Here is a 14536-nt window from a genome sequence, read left to right as displayed (position 1 = left end):
CCTTTTAGACCCAATTCCCACACCATTTTTTAAAACATTTTATGGATTCTTTGAGGAACAGCAACTGTACATGGTGAATTGCTCTCTTCAGACAGGTGTCTTCCCGGCCTCCTTGAAAACGACGGTGGTGAGGCCCCTTCTGAAGAAGAGCAATTTAGACCCCAACATTTTTAATAATTATCGACCTGTATCCAACTTACCATTTTTAAGCAAAATTTTAGAAAAACTGGTTTTAACCAAGTAAATGATTTTTTAAATACAAATAACACTTTAGAGAAGTATCAGTCTGGTTTTAGGATGAACCACAGTACCGAGACAGCCCTTTTAAACGACATCAGGTGCAATTTAGATAACCATAAACTCACAGTCTTGCTACTACTGGATCTAACCGCTGCCTTCGATACAGTAGACCATCACATTTTATTAAATAGACTGAGGCACCTGGTCGGCCTCTCTGGTACTGTTTTTAACTGGTTCGTCTCTTAACTTACTGATCGACACTTCTTTGTAAGTATGGATACATGTTCCTCAGGAACCCATGAGATAAAGTTTGGGGTCCCCCAGGGGTCAGTTTTAGGTCCAACTCTTTTTAATCTATACATGCTTCCTCTGGGGGACGTCATCAGGAGGCAAGGCATCAGCTTTCATAGTTATGCTGATGATACGCAACTGTACATCGCCGTGTCTCCTGATGACGCAGGACCAATTGATACCCTTTTTAACTGCATTTTAGATATAAAGTCATGGATGGCAGCAAATTTCCTGCAGCTCAACCAGGACAAAACAGAGGTTTTAGTCATTGGTCCTGAAGGCCAGAGAGAAAAACTTTTACCAAAACTACAGGATTTTAAACCAACACAATCTGTAAAAAATCTGGGTGTGATTTTTGACTCCGACCTCTGTTTTATTCCACATATTAAAAACATAACAAAGGCAGGTTTCTACCACCTTAAGAATATAGCCAGAGTCCGCCCGTTTCTCTCTCAGGCCAGCACGGAGGTGCTGATGCATGCTTTTATCTCCTGTAGGTTAGATTATTGCATTGCCCTGCTCTCTGGTCTTCCCAAAAAGAGTATCTCAAATCTACAATTATTACAGAATTCAGCTGCACGAGTGCTGACGAGGACCAGAGGGCGGGAGCACATTACACCAGTTTTAAAATTGCTGCATTGGCTCCCCGTGCGCTTCAGGATCGATTTTAAGGTTCTTTTATTAGTTTTTAAATGTCTTAACGGTCTTGGGCCTTCTTATTTATCTGACCTGCTTTTACCATATCAACCCTCGCAGACCCTGAGATCCTCCTGCACCGGCCTTTTAACCATACTACAAGTTAGGACTAAAACACACGGGGAGGCGGCATTTAATTATTATGGCCCCCGATTGTGGAACAGCCTGCCAGAGAACCTCAGAGCTGCAGAGACTGTTTATGTTTTTAAAAAGAGGCTCAACACTCATCTTTCTAATCAGGCTTTTAACTGATCTCTTTATTTATCTATTTTAAATTCCTCTTATAACCGATTTATCCATCTGTTATTTCTGTGGATATTCTCATTTATCCAGGTCAATTCCATTCTGGCAACAATACAATCGTAGGCAACTGGACTTTGATTTTGTCTAGAAGACGTTTCGCCTCTTATCCAAGCGGCTTCATCAGTTCTCAACGCATCGGTCTGACTAGTCCTCACTAGTCTGACAAACAGTGGAGTAAGACTCAGGTTTTTAACACTCAGGCAAAAACTGGTACACCCCAAAGACAGGGTACCACACACTCAAAAAAGCAACTTGGTATATGCTGTCCAATGCAGTGAGGAATGCAAGGAATCATACATTGGTGAAACCAAACAGCCATTAAACAAGCGCATGGCTCAACACAGAAGGGCAAACTCCTCAGGTCCAGTTTCTGCTGTTTATTTACATCTAAAGGAGAAGGCTCACTCCTTTGAGGACAGCAAGGTGAAAATCTTGGACAGAGAGGACAGATGGTTCGAAAGAGGGGTGAAAGAATCCATCTGCGTTAAAATGGAGAAGCTGTCTCTAAACAGGGGAGGTGGCCTGAGACACCACCTATCCCCCATTTACAATGCGGCCCTTGCTGCTGTACCTAAGAGATTGAACAACAAAGACTGCCCGAAACTAACCTCTAGTGGCTCAAAGAAACACAACGACAGTCGTTCACTGGTAACCACACATTATGCCTAACGACTGTTGCTCACCAGTGGCCCCACTCACTCCTAACGACTGTCGTTCACTAGTGTGACTCACCTGACCCAAACAATGGTCCAGTGAAACTCCACTAACGAAGTATTGTCTTATGAGGGTGGTGGGTGTACACCTCCACAGAGGTTAAAAACCTGAGTCTTACTCCACTGTTTGTCAGACTAGTGAGGACTAGTCAGACCGATGCGTTGAGAACTGATGAAGCCGCTTGGATAAGAGGCGAAACGTCTTCTAGACAAAATCAAAGTCCAGTTACCTACAATTGTATTGTTGCCAGAATCCATCTATTATCTATTTTTTATTTATTTTTTATATTCTTACCCTTCCTCTTTTTACGTTCTTATCTCATTCAACCTTTATCTTTTGTTATTTTAGTTAGCCCATAGGTTTTAGTTTTAATGCATTTTATGTCTCTGTTTTAGATCATTCTTACCTAGCTACTAACTCAATTTTATGAGCTAAATAGCTTTTTGTTGGGTGGGAGGGTTGGGTTTTCTCTTTTCTTTTTGTTTTCTGTTTGGATCTTTGTTGTTTTTAACCTCTGTGAGGCACTTTGTGTTACTGTTGTATGAAAAGTGCCATATAAATAAAGTTGATTTGATTTGATTTAGGTGATTTTTCAGATGAAGATGCCGGATGTGGAGGTCCTGAGCTGGGGTGGTTATATGTGCTCTTCAGTTGTGAGGCCAGTTGGATGTACTGCCAAATTAATGGAAACAACATTTGAGATGACTTATGGTAGTGAAATGAACATTGAGTTCACAGACATGGTGGACATTCTTGCATTCAGCATGCCAATGAAACACTCCCTCAAAACTTGCGACATCTGTGTCATTGTATTGTGTGATCAGAGTGCACATTTTAGAGTGGTCATTTATTATGACCATCCAAAGACACACCTGTGTATTAATGATGCTGTTTAAACAGCATCTTCATATCAGGTGGATGGATTATCTTGGAAAAGGAGAAGTGCTCACTGACACGTATTTTAACAAATCTTTGAACAATAATTGAGAGAAACACGTCTGTTGAGTGCATAAAAAGTCTTAGATCACATGTCTGTGAAAAATGGGAGCAAAAATAGAGGCGTTGCATTTAAAGTTTTGTTCAGTCTAGTTAGTTGTGCTAGTTAGGAGCAGGTGATGTCATTATTCTAAGTCTTTAATACATAAAAAAAATACATTTTTAATAATGACAGATATTTAGTGGCATCTAGCACTGAGAGTTCAGATTGCAACCAACTGAAAGTGTGTGGGAGAGCTACGCTAGCCCACACAAAAACGGGAAGCTACTGTAGAAACATGGCAGACTCTGTGGAGGAGGATCCACTCTGTATGTAGATACAAATGGTTCATGCTATATAATATAGTTATACATATTATATTCAGTTTCTGCCAGTATATTGCCCCCCCCAAAAAATAAATAAAAAACATTACCCACTCTTGGCTTTTGGTTTCACATGGCACATCAACAGTGGTCTCCTGGATAAAAGTCCTGTGTTTGTTTGACCCATTCACCTTCCCTTCCTCCCACCCTATGGGGACTTTGGTGCTGTTTTTTTATGTCACCTGATCTTTCCTTTGCTCCCGTCACAATTATTACAGCCACTCGAGGTTGCCACCTACCAATAAATGTAAATATGGGTTTGTGTATTTGTATAATTTCTGTGTGCACAAATAACCTGTGTGATCATGTTCTACAGGAGGGCAGACTTGAATTATAGGACCTTATAAACACAGGTCTATGCCCCTCTTGATCATGTCTAGTCAGATGAATTTGCCACAGTTGGACTCCAGATGCTTCAAGGATAATCAGAGTAAACAAAATGCACCTGAGTTCAATTTCCAAATGTCACCAAGACTTTAAATACTTATTATGCTCTGATTTTTGATTATTGTGTATAGCATTGCCTGCCAAAAACATATTCTAATCAATTTAAAATAAACTGTATAAAACCATGAAGTACATGAAAAGTGAAATAGTCTGAAAACTTTCTGAGCTATTGTATATTCTGCCTCACACAGTCCTTTTGCACTTAGGATAAGATAGGACACTCAGAAATTTGTGCTCATCATTGCACTTGTGCTCAAAAATAGGCCCAGTGTGTGATTTATTATAGCTTTAAGTGCCTCCTGTAGCTTTTTTTTAACATCACCACATTTGCAACATGCATTACCTTTATGTACTATATTTTCTAAACTTGGTTTAGGCATAGGCACAGTCACCCCCCACTGGCCCTGATGGCAAAATCGTTCACACGCCTCGCGATTTGCAGGTTCCAAATGCAAGGTGCACGGCACTGTCTTTTTTTTTTTTTTTTTTCCTTAAATTGAATAAAAAAAACTTGCTGCCCTTTTTATTGGTGCCAGTCAACCATCCCATCACCTCCTTACCCTAAACTTCCTGTGTAATCAATCTACCGTTTATTTGACAGCAAATAAATCAATTGATTACATTGTATTCTATTGGACTGTCTTAACGCACAAGCAACACAATGTGACGCAGTGTGATGCAGTGGACTGTTTGGAGCTGAAATTTTGTCAGACGCCCATTTCTATTTTTATTCTGTTGCTTGTGTTGGAAGCAATGCAGTGGACAAGAGCTGCAGTGGACAAGGAATGGCTGATTCACAAGTTTTAAATGAGGAATTAACTTGAGGATACCTTCTTATTTCATGACAAAAACCTACATAAGTTGGCATCTGGCTGCAGGGAGTTCGCCAGGAAGATGAACTTTTCTGTTAAGAATTGTGTGGGATGCAAGCCAGCTTATTTTACAAAGTGGAGATAGTATTATTACCTCCGCCAAGGAGGTTATGTTTTCGCCGGCGTTGGTCTGTTTGTCAGCAAAATAACTCAAAAAGTTCTAAAAAGATTTTGATAAAATTTTCAGGAAAGGTTGATAATGGAAGAAGGAAAATTTTGGTGATCAGTTGAAGCGAAGTGGATAAAATAATAAAATGGCGGAAAATCCGAGCTGCTTGGCGGATGTCTGCGCTCTCTGAGTGCTCTAGTGATATAGTATGGTACCTACAACAATATCTAAAAGGTGGCTGCAGTTGTATTGTTGTCAATATGAATAATAAGGAAGTAGTACTTATTCATCTTTTCAGTGGTTACTCTGAGCGCACACCTGCTAGGTAAGTGATTTGTTTACATAATGTGACAGAGTTCTATATTTAACAGATCCAGTGTGGACAGAGAGTGTCCAATGTAATGTGATGCTGCGCAACAGTCTGACACTCCATTTAGAACTTGGTGATAGAAGGCTTGTTTCCAGTTAATGTTTTGTTCCTTACAATCATCATCGGTACAGGTACAGCGTAATAGAATCCCTGTAATGGCTTTTGGTTTTGGTGTGCCACCCCAAAAAATATAAGTGGCCCCATGTGGCAACCATGTGAAAAATTAGTTGGGGCACCTCTACTTATATGTAGGCCTATATTGACTTCCCTGACTGTTGTAACACCTGCATGTATAACAAAGCAGAACCCTAGCTGACTGTAGCCCTAGTTTCTGCCCATCACACATAGCTGCTGGATGTGTTTTCCTTAACAAGCCTGATAAAAACTATGTCGTACATGAAGAGGATTTATTCCTCTTCAGTGGCAGTAAACACAACACATGGGCCATCTGGTAACTGTGCTGTATAGCTTAGTAAAAAAGTGACACACAAACTGCAGAAATAACAGTCACCAACAATAAAAATATACAGGCCCGCAAAGATACTAGAATTTATAGCCATGGACTCGGGGAGGGGCCCATACAAAATGCCTATGTACAGTGTTCAGAATTTTGTGCTGCACTCTGATACAGACTGTCAATGTAAATATTGCAGTGGGAGGTGGTGATTACCATAAACCTTGTGAAACTCCTTGCTTACATTGGTGTCAAAGAAAATAACAAAAATAAAAATAAAATAACCAGTAAATTAACATCAGCAGCACATCTCTGATTAATGCTTTTTTATGAACAATAATTTACATCTTACAAAATGAAATAACAATTATTCAGTAATTATTAGCTTGAACATCAAATGTTTGCATTACTGTACATATACTGCATTTAAAGACACACAGAATTTACAATCATGCTGATCCATAGTTGCTCATAGTGCTGATACATTCTATACATTTACAACATATTGCAGTTATTTGGCATTAAATTGCTTTTACAGGATTCATCCCTTGTTTGTGTGTGTGTGTGTGTGTGTGTGTGTGTGTGTGTGTGTGTGTGTGTGTGTGTGTACTCCTGATATATTGACAATCTTGGAGTGATATTCAACACAAATGTATCTTTTGAGCTGCATTAAACACTGTACACTTAGAAGATGACTGTTGGTGTGTAGGTTGTTTTTTGACAGAAAACAGACTGCGGTCAGCTTGGATTCATGGCAAGTAGACAAGTAGGAGAACTGTGTGCTAGTTACCTTGTTACAACTTGATGGTTCATGTGCAATGCTCATGGTGGCGCTGGGTCTCCAAACCTGTAAAGATGCTTCTTGTGTATCACCATTCAGTCACATCTAAGGTCAGTGACATTATTACTACCCTACTATTGTAAATGACTTTACTTGACGTTGCAGGGGCAGAGAGATCCTTTTTAAAGCTAAAACAAATTAAAAACTACTTGCACCATGGCAGAGGAGAGACTGAATGGACTATGTATTCTGTCAGTATGGAAACACCGAAGTCCGTCAGACGCTGTTAAAGTAAGAGTAGGTAAGTCAGCTACAGGTTTGTTTTGGTAGAGTATGTGTTTTGATCATCCGCCCTGCTAACCTGTTGTGCAGTAATGCATGTTGCGTGATTTTTGGTCTCTGCTAGCTGTCTTATACTATTTTTGATAGTTGTATACAAAATTTAATAAATAATACACTGTGGTGGTGTTTATGTTTATGGGTCCCATCATTAGTAGCTGACCCCACTGATTTCTTCCTAATAGTTTTGTGGCCACTGTAAAAACTTGTCACTGTTGGAATCCATTGTTGTAACCACTAGGAAGCAAAGCTGACTACTGTCGTTCTCTATGATGAAGCAACCTTTTACAGCCTGCAATCAAGTCTGGCTGTTGTCAGTGTTTCATACTCAAAAGATTCTGGGTGGAGTATCACTTCAGTTGACTCACTTATTGGAATATTTATAGACACACAATTCTTAAATAATCATCGCTAATTTTCACACAATACTATTTTATTAGACACTTGTATGATGGTCCTGAAAGCGCAATGGACTGCATGTATTTTGTTGTGTTTTTGTTGTTTTGCAAAATTGATTATTTTTTGAACGTGGACTAGGAAAGTGACTAATGAAGACAACAATTTTTTAAATTAGTCCAGATTGCTGCAGCAACAGCGGCAAAACAGGCTGCAATATAATCCCTGCACACAAATGTGCACTGTCAATTTATATCCATTAAAATTGCTTGTTTTTGCTACTGATGGGCTCAGATTCTTAATGTAAGGGTCTGACAACATTATGGAGAGGACCCTAAAGAGAAATCAAACCTTTAAAAAAATAAATTAAAAAGATTGGACATGTTTTTAAACATGTTTTTCAATCAGATTTTACATAATAAAAACACAAAAGATTTTTGAATGGAGAAGCATAAACAAAATATTCCTTAAAACTCCCTAAGTTATTTGATTTACGTACATTATTTAGTTTTTGAGATATACTAATTTTCATCAGCAGAGTAAAAAGGCATTCATTTGTTCCTCTGGCGCTACGTTGCATGTGGTGGAAAAGAACACTGTCAATGGACATAAACTGATGGAGCATAACTGCTCATAGGCATTACTCTGCAGCCTGTTTTACCGCTGCTGCTGGAAAACCATCTCTTGATATTGCAGTACATTGAGCTCTTGGGGCCACTGTACACTTGACAGTTTGTGTTGTGGGTGTAGGCTATAATCAGTGTTGAAAGGTATTTTACAATGAAATGAACATTAAAATTTTTAAAACTTGCCCATGCAGCTGACAGATGTTTACAGTACCTTCACAAGACCTTATAGGTTTCTTGCCATCCCCACACACAGCTCCTAATCAAGCCCAGAGTTTTGCTCCATGCATTACATGCGACAGTGTGTGGGCCTGCAAAACACCCTCAGCACACCTTTATATGAGACATGCAGCATCGCTTGTACAAAGTTATTGACTCAAGCGTTTTGTCCCAGATCACTGGGTCCAAAAATGTGGATTTCTAAAACCACCAACTTCTAAGTGAAAATCAAAAGGACAAGATGTTATTGTATGGAATTTAAGTCACATGTATCCTGATTATGTCTTTTAGTGCATATGGCCCTGAAGAGTGATATTCATCACTGTTACTGCTTCACTGCTTTACTTCACTGCTCTCCTCCATTTGAACAATTCAAGGATTGGAGAAATTGGAGGCCCTTGGTGTGCGCCTCCCCACCCTTACACCAATCCTGGCTCCAGGTTGCGGGCCTCCACCACCTTCCTGGGCTTGCTGGATCCTAAAGGCCTCTCTCAGGTTCTGAGCTCGGACCTCCTTGCTCTGGATTTCCTCTACTACTCGACTAGGGAACCAGCCCCTTTCACCATCATGGAGTCTTTCACCCATCATCCAGCCTGGAATACAGAAGGCACAGAAAGACCAGAGGTGACATGAAGATGGAAAGAGAAAACAATGCATAAGACAAAGTATTTCATTTAGAACATTTTTTTTTACAAGCAACAGCCTTAAAGGGGATATAAAAGCAGATTTGTGCCTCCACACACCATCGTCTGTTCTCTCAAGGAGGTTCAAAACATCAGCCATCTCAATGGAGAGTTCATCTGGCTCCTGAGAAGAGTATGACTGGATACACTGGACCTGTGGAGAGTCTGATAAATATCACAGATAGGTTGAGTTTATATCTCCATGTCTGCATGTTAAGGACAGTGCACAATGTTGGTGTGATATTCTGTCTCACCTGGTTGGTGGGCACTAGTAGACATAAAGCGTGTGCGTCGGTTAGGAGTGAGAGCACACATCCATCGAAGCTTATCACTCCTGTACACATGATGCCATCAATAAGTGACCACTTAAAGGTAAATACATTTTTCATAAACTGAGTTACTGTTTGGAATGTTCATTATTTTATGACAGGGCCAACAATTTAGACCGACAGGTTGAATACAAATCCACAATTTAACACTTTCTATATTTTTCTTTTGTCAACAAAACCCAATAATGAAGTGACCTTGACCTTATTAACAGGTTTTTTTTTCACTTCGTATCCAAAGCCTGATGTCTCATTATTTTATAAAGCTCCACTGGTGTCCAAAAACTATTAAAAACATCATGGTCACAGATTACCAGTTACCAGGATTTCCCCTAAGATTGTCAGGAGGGGTGAATCAGTTTAAAAATCCTGTAGTCTGAGCACGTTTGTAAGGTCCAATGTGTTGAATTTAGTGACATCTAGTGGTGAGTTTGCAGATTGCAACCAACTGAAATGCATGTGCCAAGCTTGAAGGAGAACTAAAATGGCCAACACGAAAACACAAAAAACATTAATGGCCCTGTCTAGTGCCAGTGTTTGGTTTTTCCATTCTGGGCTACTGTAGAAAGAACATGGTTCCACATGTACATATAAATGGCTCATTCCAAGGTAAGCAAAACACAGCAATTCTTATTTTCAGGTGATTTTACACTAATGAAAACATATTATGAATATTACATTCCATTTTTACCCATATAGCCACCTAAATCCTAAAAACTGGACCTTTAAAAATATAATATAATATAATATAATATGTGTGTTTTCTTTAGTTTATAATCACCTGAAAACAAGAATTGTTCTATCAACAGAGGGGATGGATTCATGTTTCGCCATCTTGCACCGTCATGTTTCTACAGTCGCCCAAATGGACAAAACCGAACACTGGCTCAAGATAGGGCCATTTACGTTTTTGCATCGGACACTGCAGTTAGACGCCCGTCTGCAACAAGTAGCATCAGAGCTTCACTGTTTTGTAACGTGAAACTACTTAATTCAGTGTTTTTACCCATTTAAACCACCTGGTCTGTTTGTTTTGAAGAGAAAGAGACCTCTGCTCCTGTTGAAAACCTGAACATCTCGCTCTTAAATAATTAGAGAAGAAAGATGAGCTTGTGTCAGACAAGCCGCTCATACCGATATGCCAAACAGCGTTAGAGATACAGTAATTTGTAAAGTGAAACTGCGTTATTTAGTGTTTATACCAGTTTAAATTACTGGGTCTGTTTGTTTTGGAAGGAAGGAGACCTCTGCGGATAATTTGGCCCCCAGTAAAAATCTTAGCAATGTAAGGATCAGAAAAGGGTAAGCACACATTAAGTTATCAAAGAAAAAGCAGGAGCACACAACAGTATGAGATGGGTGAGCCGTCCATCTCATACTATTGTGTGCTCCTGCCAACAGCTCCAGTTCCTGCCAAACAGCATCGGAGATATACTGATTCGTGACGTGAAACTGCTTTATCTAGTGTTTTTAGCAGTTTTAGACAACTGGACCAGTTGTTTTGGAGAGGAAGTGACTTCTGTGGATAATTTGGCTCCTTGTAAAAACCTCTTAAATGTCTGGATCTTTAAGTGTCACAGAAAAAAAGATGAGCACACATTAACAAGTGGTGGATGAGCTGCCCACATTGGCATACCTAACAGCATCGGAGATACAACAATTTGTAACGTGAAACTGCTTTATTCAGTATTTTTAGTGGTTTTAGTGACCTGGTCCATTTGTTCTGGAGACGAAGAGACCTCTATGGATAATTTGCCTCCACCTGAAGAATGAGCACTAAAGGAATCCTAATCTGATGAAGTTTGAGCTGGTTGCAATCTGCCACGAGACACCACTCAATCCCCCTAACTCTTACACACTTCACCTTTAAGAACACTTTTATGTATAACCCTTATTTTTTTATTTATTTATTTTTTAATATACTTTATTAATCCCCCTGAGGGGAAATTCAATTTTTTCACTCTGTTGTCATTAACACACAGGTCCAAAAGACACACAAACAGGACCTATACATGCACAAAGTGGAGAGATGTCAGAGTGAGGGGGCTGCCCTTAGTGAGGCGCCCTGGGCGGTTGGGGGGTTCAGTGCCTTGCTCAAGGGCACCTCGGCAGTGCCCGGGAGGTGAACTGGCACCTCTCCAGCCACCAGTCCACGCTCCATATTTGGTCCGGATGGGGACTCGAACTGGCGACCCTCCGGTTCCCAACCCAGGTCCCTATGGACTGAGCTACTGCCGCCCCTTTTATACGTGACTTATACAGATTGCTTATTATAAGATCACTTTCTGAACAGTTTACAATCTGCAGATGAATTCAATCATAGTTAAGCTTCATGCTAACATCATTTATCTACATATATATCACAAAATACTGCAGTTAGTCTGCTTGCTTTCACAAACAAACCAATCCTGTGTTTGCTTAGAAGTGGACTGAGGTCCATCTTTTCATTCTCATTCTCTTCATTTTCTCTCATTATCCTCACCCACATGTCACTCACTGCTACTCAGTGGAGACCGAGTTAATTCTGTGTCAGATACTTACATACTGGAGGTCTTGAGCATGTAGCTGACTGGACGCTCCTCCTGGTTCTCCAGCAGCTTAAGATTAAAGACATTGGCCAGAAGCTGGCCCTGGTCTTCAAGATCTTCAGTCCTCAACATGGCGCGTGTGCATGAGTCGAGAACCTGGAACTTGTCCCCACTGACAACAAGATGATGCAATTAACATTTGCTGAGTCAGTGCAACAATCGACTTTCATACCGTATGTAAACATACACTCAATTTGTAGTGCTGTTGAATTGTATTGTGTCATACTGAAAGTTTATTCAATTCATATCGACGAGAGATCATGCAGTTGAACACCTCTCTAGAACAGTTTAATTTTTAAGTGTAGGACCGTTGTATTAGTTTTGACTAGATGGACACATCAAATTGGAGAATAAGTGTTAAAACACAAGTATTTCACAGTGAGAATATACAAATATTCAATATACAAAATGCTTACCTAGAGCTGCGCTTAGTGACCAGCAGCAGATTGTTAAAAAGGAACAAGTAGACTGGTTGGTAGAGCTTACGACTCCGCATGGTCCTAGTGCTCTTAGGTCCAGCCATTAGCTGCACTTCACCCTTCTTTAGTAACCAGCGCGAGTGGGAAATGATGGGTACGGACTACAAAGGACAAAAGATAGGGATTTAAAGGTAAGAATTACTGTAATGTTTTCAGATTTCACCCTCCCGTTAAATCTTCCTGTGGCTATCTTCCCACAAGTGAATAGAGTTAGCATGGTTTGTTAACATGTTGTTGTTGTGGCCTTCATTAGCTGTTGACATATGTGGAAAATATTTTAATCAGAAAGAGCCAACATAACTTAATAATAAACCTTTGGGATGGTACTCTAATTTAATAAGAATGAGGACCAACTCAGCAATCCTGAGTGAATTTCACAGGGATTAGTTTGTTGATTTTATTTTCTAATTATTCTGTACATTCTGAGAGTCTGTGAAAAACTGAAAACATGAGCCACATTCACATTTTATCAAAAATAATGCACATGATGGTCACAGTTAGACAGTCTAGCACTATGGCACTATTTTCAGTGAGAAATGGCTGCTATTAGTAACACAGTAATAACACACTACTCTTGTGCTTAGGCCTATATGTTTTTCTGCCTCTCTCTCTGCGACAAACCTAATTAGTAAACTTTTTGTGATATTTTCGGAAATCATGTAATATGAATGGTGACTTCAGTAAGACTTGCTTTGTTATCATTAACAATGACAGCATACATTCTGTGTGACTCTTTACCAATAATTGTACAATAACAGCCCATTCTCATTCCCAAGTTGTCAAACACCACTGCTTTGTTAGTGATTTTGGTGTCAGACACAGATGCAAAAATGCACCTTTTGCAGCAGTACAATATACTACCAGTTCAGGGGGATCCAACAAACACCAGACTTTCACCCGGGAGGTAGCTGTTTCCTTCCCATGTGAATATTGAGCCAAAATCATGAACCATATGCTTTCGTTGCACAAGGAAATGAACGTAAATACAAAGTGTTTTGTCAACCCAGTCTCACTCTGAAGTCATTGAATACCAGCGCTTGGGCAGTGACTAGCAGCATCAGACATTGACGAAAAAAGCTGTTCTTTTATGTCAGCATGATACGAGGCCAGTCGTCGTTATTGTGTAACATCGCCTGGCAGCATCGGGGGAAATGCAGTGGGACAACATTAGTTAAAAAGGTGAAAGTCCAAGTAGGGTAGGTGGGAAGGGTGGTTCAATGACCACCAAATTTCACCTAGGAGGCTGGTGTTCACTTCCTGTATCAATGTAAAACCAAACCCTGTACATTTTTCCTAAACCCAGCCACGTGCATGTGTTGGGTAAACATAACCATGTGCATTTGTTGTTGAAGGAAAAAAATGTCAATCCGCGGTGTTGCACCAACGTAGTGTGTTCATTTTGAAAGAAACTGTCTGCAAACTGTACATTTCATGTAAAAACTGAAGTGTATTTTGAAAACAGACAATGCATGTAACAGGCATAACTTGAATGTCAACAACCAACACCTTGGGTACCTTGCACATCATACATTGACGTGGCAAGTCCATGACCACACGTCGATATGTGATGAGGTTTGAATGAGAATGTGTTGGTTTTACTGAGGTTCTAAGTTTGTTTTAAAAGATACAATGCATCTAATGAGTAAAAAAATGTACATTTCCTGTAGAAGCAGAAATGTGTTTTGAAAAGACACAATGCATGTAACAGGGGGAAGGTGACTTGGTGTCCCAGAATATTAACAATAGACGCAGGAGGATACCTACAGTAGCATGTAATATGTAGATGTGATAGTCCACCAACCAAGGGGAGATATTTGATGAGTTTGGACAAGAACGCATTGATAAAAAAGATGGACGACATGACAGTTCCCTAAAACTGAAGCCAAAACAACTTGATCGCCCACTGGTGGCTAAGTGTAGTAAAGGTTATGAACGCCGCCCCCCCTCCAGGTTAAACTGAGAGGACATGGGCCAAAGGAAACATCAGATTTTTTTTTTTCTCTAAGATGGTAGTTCCTGTCACGCTGCTGTTTGTTCAAGTGTTTGTTGTACTGATGAATTTGGTTTTAATTAGTTATTTGATACAATAAAAAGGGGGTTAATGTCATGATTGACAGCTGTGTGTGCCAACCAGTGTGGTCATGATCAATGGCACCTTTCTTACCAAATGGCAATTGGTAAGGTATATGGGCAGAAATTCAATACTGCAGAGATCGTTACTAGACTCTGGTGCAACAGAATGTC

At 39.9% G+C, this 14536-nt stretch overlaps 1 protein-coding gene across 1 annotated transcript in view; it reads right to left on the bottom strand.

Annotated features, from left to right (window-relative positions):
- Positions 1-6404: 6404 nt before the first annotated feature.
- The window catches only part of ngef (neuronal guanine nucleotide exchange factor), a 40216-nt gene continuing 32084 nt past the window's right edge, over positions 6405-14536 (bottom strand). Inside the window, exons 11-15 of the mRNA XM_049576762.1 lie at positions 12230-12393; positions 11767-11925; positions 9154-9233; positions 8960-9064; positions 6405-8809 (exon numbers count right to left, since the gene is read on the bottom strand). Of these exons, the coding sequence (XP_049432719.1) occupies positions 8589-8809; positions 8960-9064; positions 9154-9233; positions 11767-11925; positions 12230-12393 (729 nt within the window). The 3' untranslated portion in view covers positions 6405-8588. The remainder of the gene's footprint in view (positions 8810-8959; positions 9065-9153; positions 9234-11766; positions 11926-12229; positions 12394-14536) is intronic.

This window comes from Epinephelus fuscoguttatus, linkage group LG5 (genome assembly GCF_011397635.1).
Source record: "Epinephelus fuscoguttatus linkage group LG5, E.fuscoguttatus.final_Chr_v1".
Classification (NCBI taxonomy): domain Eukaryota; kingdom Metazoa; phylum Chordata; class Actinopteri; order Perciformes; family Serranidae; genus Epinephelus; species Epinephelus fuscoguttatus.
This window is presented reverse-complemented; position numbering and strand designations above follow the sequence as displayed.